We start from the raw sequence: 12,104 nt of genomic DNA, 5'->3' as shown, positions 1-12,104 counted from the left end.
GTACAGAACAAAGTATTCAATGAGAATATTTCATTCATTCAGATCTAGGATGTGTTATTTGAGTGTTCCCTTTATTTTTTTGAGCAGTGTATTTACACCTTTTGACATTTTGTCACCTCATGACCACAAATCCTTTTTCTCCATCAAAAAACTGAAAAATATTATAATCCATGACAGCCAAGAATTTTAGTCTAAATTGATTCTGTGAACACAAAAAAATGGAGAACATAGTTATTTTTATAAAGCTATGTTTTGTCCATGTATTCGTTGGAGATTGTGAACATTTGGGGTAGGGTTGGGCGATATATCGAGTATACTCGATGTACCGCGATAATTTCAAATGTATGATAGTTAAAATGGCTATATCGCTATATCGCATCTACCAAGTGTAAATTGCTGTTCAAATAATAAACTTTCGCCGTCAAATTCACTGTGAGGATGGTTTATCGGACACCCTATGAATGCATCACTAGTCCCTCCTCCCTCCCAACCTGAAAATTTTCTACCAATCACGCTGCGCGGAGAAAACAAACATGGTTACAGCGAGTTTGAGGCGAGCGTGAATGAGACGGTAACTGAAGAGGAATCAGATGAACTAGTCTAGTTCCGAAGAGAAACAGCGCTGGATCAATAATTTGGGAGTGGTTTGGATTTTATATGAAGGATGTCGAACAAAATGAGGTAACAAGTTATAAAACCATTGCCACAAAAGGTTGTATCACAAATCTATTTCGCCCCCTAATTAGACTATTCTTTTACATGCCGTTCATAGCCGCGCTGCCGCGGTAGAACTAGTGAAACCTGGATACGTAGGTATGATTCATTTAATGCTATGCAATGAGAAAAAATAACTCAAAACTACTCATTCTTTTTCTTTTTCTCGCTCTCTGTCGGCTTTACGATACATGCAGACTCGTTGCTATAGCAACTGACAACAACGGAACTTTATGTATTAGGATTCAGCACCAAAAACACTCAAACATTACCCTACAAAGAACAGAACATTCAGCTCGTTACAGTTTTCGGTTTTTAGGCTTGATGTGTATTTTGCGATTATTATTAAGTGGTTTCTGACTGTGGTAGATTAGCCACCGTTGCTATTAAGCATGCTAACACAGGGTGGCTAATCAGCTTATTTAAACACTGATGATCTGTCAGTTTGTGTGTAGGGTTAGGGTATTTCTCACCTTGTTATCTAGTCATAGTGTAGACAGTTCATAGCAAAACACTGCATCACTTTTTATATGAACTTACATTTAAGTCTAGCAGAGAAATGGGGGCAGAAACTTGTGTGGGTGACATCATGCTGCAAGGGGTCTATAGTTTAAAATAACATTGGAGCTCATTTAAGAATACCCTGATATATATTGTCTATTGTGATATAGCAAAAATATATCAGGATATTAGATTTTCCTCAGATCCCCCAGCTCTAATTTGGGGTCTTTCAGTCGCCATCACAGTGATGATGGACTTCTGATGTTCTACATGTTTTTCTGTTACCAGGCGTGATTTTTCAGACCAACAAGGATGGTTCTTTGCCACCTCATGTTCTGTACAAAATAAGACAGAACTCCAGCTTCACAGAGAAGACTAATGAAATCAGAAGAGCCTACTGGCGACCTGGGCCCAACACCGGTGGGAAATTCTACTTCCTCTATGGTTTTGTGTGGATTCAGGGTAAGTCTTTTGATGCTCCTGATTGGTATTAGTTTTTCAGTCTACTTAGGTGTGCAGATGTTAGTGATGAAGTGTCAGAGCTTCTACTGCCATCATGGGAAAAACTGTGTTCATATTGAAGCTCAGACAAGTCATGGATGAGCTCAGATTAAGAAAAGCATTTTTTTATAAGTCATAAATTGCCCAAATGCTCTTCATTGATGGACTTTGTGTACAGAGGCAATGTGCTACTGTCTGAGGCTGGGCCATAAATCAAGACCTAGATCTGCACATCTGTCAGGTCAAATGTATTGTTTTCTTTGGTTTACAAAGACCAGCATTTAGAGGCAGAAAATGCTTACAAGTGTGAAAAGTGAGCTGGAAGCAGCTGTGGAGAGATGCCTGAGCCAGCGGTGGCAGAAGCACTTTTCCTTGGCAGGTCGACTTTTCTGCAGGAAGCAGTGGGAGAGAAAAGAACACAGTCTTCATCCAGACACTGCAGGCCCATTTCTTCTTTGTACATTTATTTGGATTGGAGAGAAGTTAAAAAATATTTTCTCTTTGCCTGGAAATGTTATCATGAGAAAAATATAAAGGTTTACAATAGTTTCATTATTTCAAAGCTAACCATACACATCAGTTCATATTTTGTTGTAAATATTACAGCATGACCAAAATAAGCTTCTTACAAGGCAGTACTTGCAGCCTCCTGTATTCAAATATGAGCATAGAGATTGAAATCACACACTGACAAATAAAAACACAGATTTATCCTCAAGTTGTCGTTTTTCTCCCAAGGTTAGTGTCTCTCTCTCTCTGATGTTTTCCTTTAGATATGATAGAAAGAGCCATAATCAACACATTTGTGGGTCACGATGTGGTGGAACCCGGGAACTATGTCCAGATGTTCCCCTACCCATGTTACACCAGAGATGAGTAAGTAGTGTGGTTTTTATGTCAACCTAGCACTAATGTACTTTCTATACTCTGTTTGTTGTGGCTCTTATAAGGTTAATTATCCCAGACAAAGACAAATAATCTTTAGATTTACATGTAAACATATCTTTGATCTAAATAAAAATATGGGAGTGTGTTTTATGGGGTAATTTTAATGACATAAGTCAAGAGTACACATTTTCAGCCTGAAAGCAGGACTTTATGTCTTTGTACTCAAAACTTTCTTTCAAATATTCACTGTGCTTTCTCAAATCTTTCTCCCCACTCTCAAAACTTCTCTCTGCTTAGATCAAATGTCCGCTTGCAAACCTCTTTGCTCACTTGCAAATTTTATCTGCTCTCTCTTCAAACAAAATGTACTGTCACCTGGCAACCTCTCAGCCAAAAGAATAAAAATGTTATACTAGGTGGGTTTCTTTCCTTCTAGTGCAGGGGTCAGTATCTTTTTAAATTAAAATAGCCACTTTTGCCACCATCACTACAAAATGAAGTTTGTCTACAGCTGCAAAAAAAACCCAACAAAAAAACAGTTTGATCATAATACTGCTTTTTCTTATTGGTATTGTGATCAAAAACATGTCTAATTTGTTTTTAAGAGCCACAGTACAGGTGCCAAAGAGCCGCATGTGGCTCAGGAGCCGCAGGTTGTAGACCCCTGTTCTAGGAGGTGTGCCTGTGTGGCTATCGATTGTAATACAACACATATGGTAACACCTGCTTTTCTGCGCCACCCACTGATGCAGAAACTAACTATGTCAGCTTTCTGCTCTGTGGCACAACTGAAAGTGAAACTAATCCCCAAAACAACGTTTTATCCCCCTGATAAACTGCCTAAATAGGTTATTTAGGGTTCTATATAACTATATGTTTGTGTGAATTTTGACATGTTTGTGCTATTTGTTTAGTTCGGCATTATTTTTGCCTAAAAGTGTCTCACTACCTTTCAGTGGTACACCTTGGTACAACTTCATCACATTACTGGTTCGGGTATAAAAGCACAGTGCTCTCTCTCTCACTCCCCACCTCTGTTCCCCCAGCCGCCTGATGGCAAGCCAGAATTTGCAAGGGGTGCCACGGCAACTGGTGATCATTGATTGATAGTGTTATTCAGCTTTTCAAATGTGTGATTTCAATTAAATTCAATTCAAAAATACTTTATTAATCCCAAAGGGAAATTAAATTAAATGTTGTTGTAACTCATTTATTCTTCAAGATGCAGATTGTGATGGCTGTTGACAGGAAAGATCTCCTGCAGCGGTCTGTCTGAGTAAATCTGAAGAAGCCTCTGACTGAAGATACTCTGCTTTCCCAAGACAGTGTCACGAAGAGGATGGTCAGGGTTGTCCATAATTTTCTTGATCCTATCAAGAATCCTTCTTTGCATCATCATCTCACATGGTTCCACAGTCGTCCCCAGAACAGATCCAGCCTTCTTGCTCAGGCTGTTGAGCCGTTTTAGGTCCCTGGTTCTGATGCTGCTGCCCCAACAGATGACAGCAGAAGAGATGACACTCAACAACAGACTTGTTGATCTGCAACATCTTGGTGTAAACCTGGAAGGTTAGGGTTAGCAAAACTACCATCTGTTGTTCACAAACACTGCTAATCCACCGCCCTTTTTCCTGCTGCTCTTTAAATCTGTCTGCTCAAGTAGTCAGGAAGCTTGACAGAGAGACGTTGAGTTGGGGATACAATCTAGCAGTCATGTTTCCATAAAGCACATTATGCTGCATTCCTTATACTCTTGCTGAGTTCTTGTCAGGGCTTGAAGTTCTTCCATCTTGTTATCCAACGATCTCATGTTGCCCATGGATGGTACAGATGGTTTGATCTTCCTCCTTCCCTCTCTCCTTGTTGCTGCTCTGCATCTACGATGCCTCCATTTCAACTTCTCTGGGATTTCTGGCTACAGCTGTGGTATTATGTCAGCTTTTAAAATGTTGATCATCTGTTTCCTGTTGTAAACCACTCTGTTGCTATGTTTCTGTATCATAACAAAATGGAAAAACTACAAATAATATTGCCAAAAATCAGTCCAGCAAGATTACACCATTACAGGTATAAAAAACAAAAACAAAAAAAAACAGTAACGGCTAGGGAGTTTAATAAGCGTCCACAACGGCTTCTCTTCACAAGAACGGGTTGAAAGTGAAAGACTCTCCGGATCGACTTCTACCAAATTGTCCACCTGAGGGGGACAAACCAGCTGTAAGGGAAGGACCAGGAAGAGTGGGTAAAGAAACTGGGGGCCGACCACGACGAGGTGGCTGAGCCAAGTCAACTGGATTCCCTGGTAACACATAAGCTGACTTCAAACTTTCCACCAAAATACTCTCCTGATTACCCCCAACTCCACCAAAACATCTTTTGGTCCTCTCCAAAACATGGAATATACCATCGTAAGGAGGCTGAAGTGGTGAACAGCGTGAGTCGTGGTGGATAAAACCAAGGTGCAATGGCCTTAGTGTGCCGCTGCACGTTGGCACGCTGGCAAGCCATACAGGAAGCTGCCCATATCCGTACATCTTTACGGAGTCCCAGCCACACAAACGTTTCCCCTACCAGCTTAACGGAAGCTTTGACGCCCAGATGTGAAAGGGAAAGAACTGCATCAAAAACACACTGATGCCAACTTGTAGGGCCGAGGTTTGCCAGTCGAGACATTGCAAAGAAGAGTTGCGGCACACTCATGAAAGGAGACCTCTTCTAAAGGCAAACTGGATTCAGCCGCTTTAAAGGCCAGAATATCCTGGTCGATCAGTTGGTCTGTGGCCATGGCGAGGTAATCCACACCTAAATGCACAGAAGCAACCCTTGCTCTGCACAGTCACCCACCAGATTATTCTCACTGAATGTCTGTGGTGAACTCTGAAATGGCAGACAAATGCCGTTGTTGCCGAGCCAACCACGGTTCAGAAACTTTTGCCATAGCAAAAGTGGTCAACAAAAGCAGTCAAGTCCCTGTTCTCCAACTTGAAGCGGAAATGGCGTGTCGCCAGAAAAAGGGCAAGCAGTTCCCTATATTTTTTTTCAGCATCCTGGAGCTTCCTGATAAAAAAACAGCGAGGGGTTACCAGGCCCCGTGGATGCTCACATACCATCCCAACTGCATAATCAGAGGCATCAGTTGTTAAAACCACAGGAGATGGATGGACCAAAAAGCGCAGCATTGGCCAAGACCTTTTTGGCATCATCGAATGCCTGCAAACCTCTCAGGGGTTCACTCTATATGCTGGTCCCCTTTTTCATACAAGGGGTGCATGAGGTGAGCTGCCCATGGGAAGAAATGGTTATAAAAGTTAACCATCCCCAAATATTCCTGCATGGGCTTCACTGAAGGAGGGTGGGGAAAAGCTGAAACTGCTTCAACCTTTGAAGCAGTTTCAGATAGGGGAACTGCCCCATGAGAAGACACTCTGTGTCCCAGGAACTCAACAGCAGGCAAACCAAATTGGCATTTAGCTGGGTTCACGATCAGGCTGTGCTCACTGAGCCTAACAAACAGTTGATGTGTTCTTCCGCAGAGGGACTAGCCACCAATATATCGTCCAAATAGACAAACAAAAATGGCATGGCCTGCAGGACCAAATCCATAAACCGCTGGAAAGACTGTGCTGCGCCTTTAAGACTGAAGGGCTTCCATAAAAACTCAAAAAGTCTAAAAGGAGTGATAACTGTGGTTTTGGGTACATCTAAGGGATGCATTGGAACCTGGTAGCCTGGAACTTGGTGCGATGGTAGCCTCGCACCAAGTCCACCTTAGAGAAAACGGGTGCTCCAACCAGAGGAGCAAAAAAGTCGTGAATGTGAGGAATTGGGTATCTGTTGTTACTGGTTGCGTTGTTAAGGCGTCAAATCCCCACAGGGTCGCCAACCCATGTCTGCCTTGGGAACCATGTGTAAGGGAGATGCCCATGGACTTTTGGAGCACCGTACAATGCCAAGAAGCTCCATGTTTGCAAACTCCTCATTCGCTATCGCTAATTTAGCTAAGTTCCAACCAAAACCAAAAATAGAATGGAGAACGACCGTTGATGTCTTTTTCACTTTGCCCTCTTCCCTTCACAATAAGAGCATACATTCTGGTGTGAAATATATACATTGTATCTGCCACACCAGTGTCATTTCTTTGAATACTGGCTCCCCCCAGGGCTGTGTCTTGAGCCCCCTGCCGTTTACCCTGATGACCCAGAGCAAACTAGATCCTCTCTGACTCTACTCATTCTCTTGGTCTGTTCATCTGGTTGGCATCTGGCAGGAAATTCCATAGGATGCGCTGTAAAACAGCGCATTATGTTCTACAGCACAAATGGGAGGCAAATAGTTGCCTCCCATTGGCCATTACCAAGACTGTCTTGAGACTGCTTGAAAATGCTATATAATGTTATAATAAGATATTGCTAAACATATATAATAATTATTATTTTGAGTCAGACAGGATCTGGTTTGCTCTGGGTCATCAGGGTAAACAGCAGGGGGCTCAAGACACAGCCCTGGGGGGAGCCAGTGTTCAAAGAAATGACACTGGGGGTCTTAATCACCGTGTTAACCACATGGACTAACTGAGTTCTGTCGGTGAGGAAGTCTAGTAGCCAGTTGCACAGTGGAGTATTGAGGCCCAGCGGACCAGTTTGCATACCTGATCCTGGGGGGATGATCATATTCAATGCTGAGCTAAAGTCTGTGCTTCACTTCCGTGTGCAATGACAATAAAATAAGTCCAAGTCTAAGCTACTCTAACCTGCTGCCACCCTCAGCGGCACAATTCTATTGCAATGTGGACACAGAGTGAAATGGGTCTGCTCTGCTCTGACTGTTGTATGGTGTTGAATGGATAACTATGTCAGACTGGCTGCAGTGCTGAGGAAGCAGATGAAGCTGATGGAGGCTAATGGACACTCTTGCTGCTCACTCAGGACAGTCGGGCTGTAAGCGAGCTGCAGAGCGCTGCTGCCATAAAAGTCTCCAACATCACAAAATAAGTCGTTACATTTATTATTAGTCATTGATTTGAAAGAAAAAAAAGAGGACGCTGGAAAAATTTATAAACATAGTGATGAAGTAGAAACGTTGACAACAGCTCTAATTTTGTCCTGAGCACACCCCCACGCCTCCCTCTGCTCATTCCCTCACTCAGCCATGTCTCTTGGCTCTGCCACATTTGCTGGAATTTTTCCAAATTTGCCATGGGCGGGGTTTAGCTTTCAGAGGTCAGTTACACTTTAAAGATTCATGGCATGCTTTCAAAATAATGGCTGTTGATTTTTATATTAATATCTATATATCTAGATTGTTCCTATCTGTAGGTCGATATAGATAGATATCCATCTATCTAGACAGATACATAGCCACAGAGGCACACCCACTAGAAGAAAACAAACTCGCCCAGTAAAATACTTTGATAGAGAAGGACCTCGCTGCAGCAAACAGAAAGGGGCGATGACGGACCGCCATCAGTCTCACACCTTATTTGGAAATGGGGCCATTGCACTCCGGAAGTGAAGGGGGCGCTATTTCCTATAWTATCCACTGTCTCCCGTTTTTATTTTCTTTTGAAATCTGTGATATATCTTCACAGTTAGGAAAGAGTTCCACTCTGTATTTGAACTTCTCTCTTTTATTTACTTCAGCGCAGCTCACAGTTAACCAATTCTGTAGCTTTCTGCGTACTTCTAAATCTGCTCCTTAGTTGCATGTTTTTGGGTGCCTCTAGTGGTGTGGGAGTGGTAACACAAGTAGTATAATTACATTACTAAATGAAAATACCACAAGGTCTTTATTATTTATTATTAATTTTTAATTTTTTTAAAGATGTAGAGCTAATTAAATGACCTAAACAAGACCTCAAAGGGGTTCCAGTTTCTCTCGAAGGCCAACCTATTGAAACTCTGGTAAATTTTAAATAATTCCTGGACAGTCAGCTCAACTTTGCAGAGAACACTGACTATATTTTTAAAAACTGTTCTCAGAGACCATCTTTTAAGAAGACCTAGTGATCTTGGGGTTACTCAACCAGAGGTTGTGTACAAGACAATGTTGAGTGTTTTAACTTTTCATCCCCTCGGCTCGTTTGGTCACATGAGCTGCAGACTATCAGGTAAACTTTTAAGAATACTTTTAATGGCAGATAAAATAACAGGTAAATAGTGGTGAAACCAAAAACAACTCTGTCTCAACTGTTTGCTGAAAGAACATGGAAGACGTAATAAATATATTGGCAGAGAGCATCCATTGTTTTTCGTCAGTTTGAACCTCTAAGCTCATGAAGGTGTTACTGTGTTCCTCTGGCAACTAAGAACATTGCTTAGAAGTCACTTATTGATGGTGTAATTATTATTCTTAACCAAACTTAACATTTACCTATAGAATGCTAAGTGTTTTACTCTATGAATAAATTGTTGATATTGTAATTCTATGAATGTGTTTTATTGTTTTGGAGTCTAAGGAAAATTTCCACCACAATAGATTAAATTGTGTTTCATATTATTTTTTACTATGTATAAGACACTACCAACAATAATTCTCTCAGAATAATATGGCACTGTAAAAGCAAAAATGAATTTTTCCTTGTATCTGTTTAACAACCCAGGTTGTAACACCCAGATTTGCTTTTCTTCTGTGAACCTAATTCATTTGCTCGTTATTGACTTTTGCTCAATTAAGTTTCTTACATATACATTGTAAATAGTATTTTATTATAGTTGATCATGTTGCTTTTCATATCTCCTTATTTCTTTTATTCCTCTTATAATTGATTGTTTATAATATACAAAGGTCTTGTTTATGTCATTTAATTAGCTCTACATCATCAAGAAACTAAAAAATTATCGTCTTTTAGTGGAGAATTTATTTTATACTGTGCCAGTAATGCAGGAATTAATAGTAAATGATGAAGACTGCTATTCTCATTTAGTGATATACTGTAGTTATATTAGTTGTGTTACCACCCCCACACCAATAGAGGCAGTAGTACACCCTAAAGATGCAACTAAGGAGCAGATTTAGAAGTACACAGAAAACTACAGAATTTGCTAAGAATTGTGAGCTGCGCTGAAGAAAATAAGAGACGAGTTTAAATACATGCTGAGAGTGAAACTCCATCCTAAAATGAAGATATATCACAGATTTCAAAAGAAAATAAAAACGGGAGACTGTGGATAATATAGGAAATAGCGCCCCCTTCACTTCCGGATTTTAAAATAAGGTATGAGACTACCAGTGGTCCATTCCTGCCCCTTTCTGTTTGCTGCAGCGAGGTGTACTTGCTTTTATTCCATTGGCTGAGAGGTCGCCAGGCGATGGTACTTTTTGCTTTGAGAGAGCAGAAAAGAATTTACGAGTGAGCAGAGATGTTTGCGAGCGGAGATTTGATCCGAGCAGAGACAAGTTTTGAGTGCGAGAATGATTTGAGAAAGCACAGTGAATATTTTAAAAAGAGCACATGTTATTAGTACAAGCAATACAAGTTTTGAAGAAAGCCATGAAGTCCTGTTTCCAGACTGAAAATGTGTGCTCTCGACAGTAAAATTCATCCAGTTTTTGAAACTTTTTAGTTTTGCTCTTATGAAATTAAAGCTCTGCCATTTGAGATGAAGTGTGGTCTAATGTTGTCTCCTTTCTGTTCCCTTTAGTTTCCTGTTTGTGATTGAGCACATGATGCCCCTCTGCATGGTGATATCCTGGGTATATTCCGTAGCTATGATGATTCAGCACATAGTAGCAGAGAAAGAACATCGGCTCAAAGAGGTCAGACTGTTGACTATTGTCGCCATGGTTTCATGTCAGGCTAGTTGTGATTTATCCTCACTGATCTCTGCTTGTATTTTATTATTTGGAGTTTTTATTTATCATCACACAGACTGATTTAATTTGTATTGCATCACGTGTAGCAAGCGATGGCATAGTTAGTTATACTAACTTTAATCGGATTACTGATTACTCCTTGAAAAAGTAACTTAGATTACTGACTACTTGATTTGGAAAGTAACCAAGTTACATTAAAAGTAACTTTTTTAGTTACTTTCAGCAGCTGCTAACAACAACTCTCTGCCACCTGTGAAAATTACATTGATCTTTGCTGATAATTAGTTATTTTATAATGGTAACATCAACAATGTGTCTCCACTTATGGATGAACTGAAGGGGAGATTGTTTAATAGTTACAACAGTACAAAAAATCTTTAGTAATTTGTGTGTTCCAGTCTTGTCTGGAGTATTGTCTATATACAGGATTTTACCCCCCCCCCCCCCTTCCTGCCCCAGCCTCCAGGTTCTGTGTTACGGCTTTGCGTTTGGTGTCAGAGCGCAGAGCTCCTGCTGCGGCTCCACAACTCAGATGTCCCGCTACACAGATTTGTGACACTTATCTTAATATTAATAATTATAATGGAGTTTAGTTGCAGAACTTTACGGACACATTCATTCGTGGCTGTTTTCACATTTATTGTGCTGTTCATAATAGTCTTKATGTTTGTAGTTTTCTGGAGCGCAATGCGAAGCTCGACCTCATTGACAGGTAATATATTAACATTAACAAAGACACAGCAGGACAGATCTGAAGTGGGTCCATAGATGGACTCACCAGGGGGCGGAGGTGGGCAAGAAACAGTATCTCCAAGGTCTTCATCAGGTGAGACTTCAATGCCACCGGCCTGTAGCTGTTGAGGTCTTTTGGGTGTGGGGTCTTTGGCACTGGTACCACGCAGGATGTCTTCCACAGATGTGGGACTTTCCCTAACCTCAAGCTGAGATTAAAGATGTACCCAGTCACATCACACAACTCATCTGCACAGGTCTTGAGAAACCTTGAGCTGATGCCATCTGGACCTGCAGCCTTCCTGGTCTTTATCTTCCTGAGCTCACTTCTTACCTGGAGTGCTGTGAATGTCTGGCTGGATTGGGGGTGGGGAGGGTTGTGCTGGAATGTATGTCAGCAGGAGAGATGTTTGGAGGCAGCTGTGTGGCCAAGATCATCCAGCATTTTTAGCTGGGTCCACTCAGAATAGATCTCAACGTCACATCCAAATGCTGTCTTTGAAAGATAAGTGCAAGAGTGCTGTCAGCATTGCTGCAGAGATTAAAGAGGTGGGAGGTCAGCCTGTCAGTGCTCAGACCATGCGCCACTCTACATCAACTTGATCTACATGGCTATCACTCCAGAAGGAAGCCTCTTCAGACGTCTGCACACAAGAAAGCCCACCATCAGTTTGCTGAAGACATGTCAACAAAGGACATGGATTACTGGAACCAGGTCCTGTGGTCTGATGAGACCAAGATTAATTTGTTTGGTTCGGATGGTCTAAAGCAGTGTTTCTCAACCTTTTTCGGGCCAGCGYCCCCCTAGCTTTTTTCCAGGTCCCTCACCGCCTACCACTTTTATTTTTCAGTGGAAAAACAAAAGTTCCAGGTCCTTTTAATGCCATACAAATATGAGACAGAAACATGGATTATATCTTTATATAGACCTGTCTATTGATTATAGATTAATAGTT

General features: G+C 41.2%; 1 protein-coding gene across 1 annotated transcript in view; it reads left to right on the top strand.

Annotated features, from left to right (window-relative positions):
* Positions 1-12,104, top strand: part of abca2 (ATP-binding cassette, sub-family A (ABC1), member 2) — a 151,562-nt gene that overhangs the window by 70,682 nt on the left and 68,776 nt on the right. The window contains exons 15-17 of the mRNA XM_017303181.1: positions 1,504-1,677; positions 2,490-2,592; positions 10,245-10,367. Of these exons, the coding sequence (XP_017158670.1) occupies positions 1,504-1,677; positions 2,490-2,592; positions 10,245-10,367 (400 nt within the window). The remainder of the gene's footprint in view (positions 1-1,503; positions 1,678-2,489; positions 2,593-10,244; positions 10,368-12,104) is intronic.

This window comes from Poecilia reticulata, unplaced genomic scaffold (genome assembly GCF_000633615.1).
Source record: "Poecilia reticulata strain Guanapo unplaced genomic scaffold, Guppy_female_1.0+MT scaffold_196, whole genome shotgun sequence".
NCBI lineage: Eukaryota > Metazoa > Chordata > Actinopteri > Cyprinodontiformes > Poeciliidae > Poecilia > Poecilia reticulata.
This window is presented reverse-complemented; position numbering and strand designations above follow the sequence as displayed.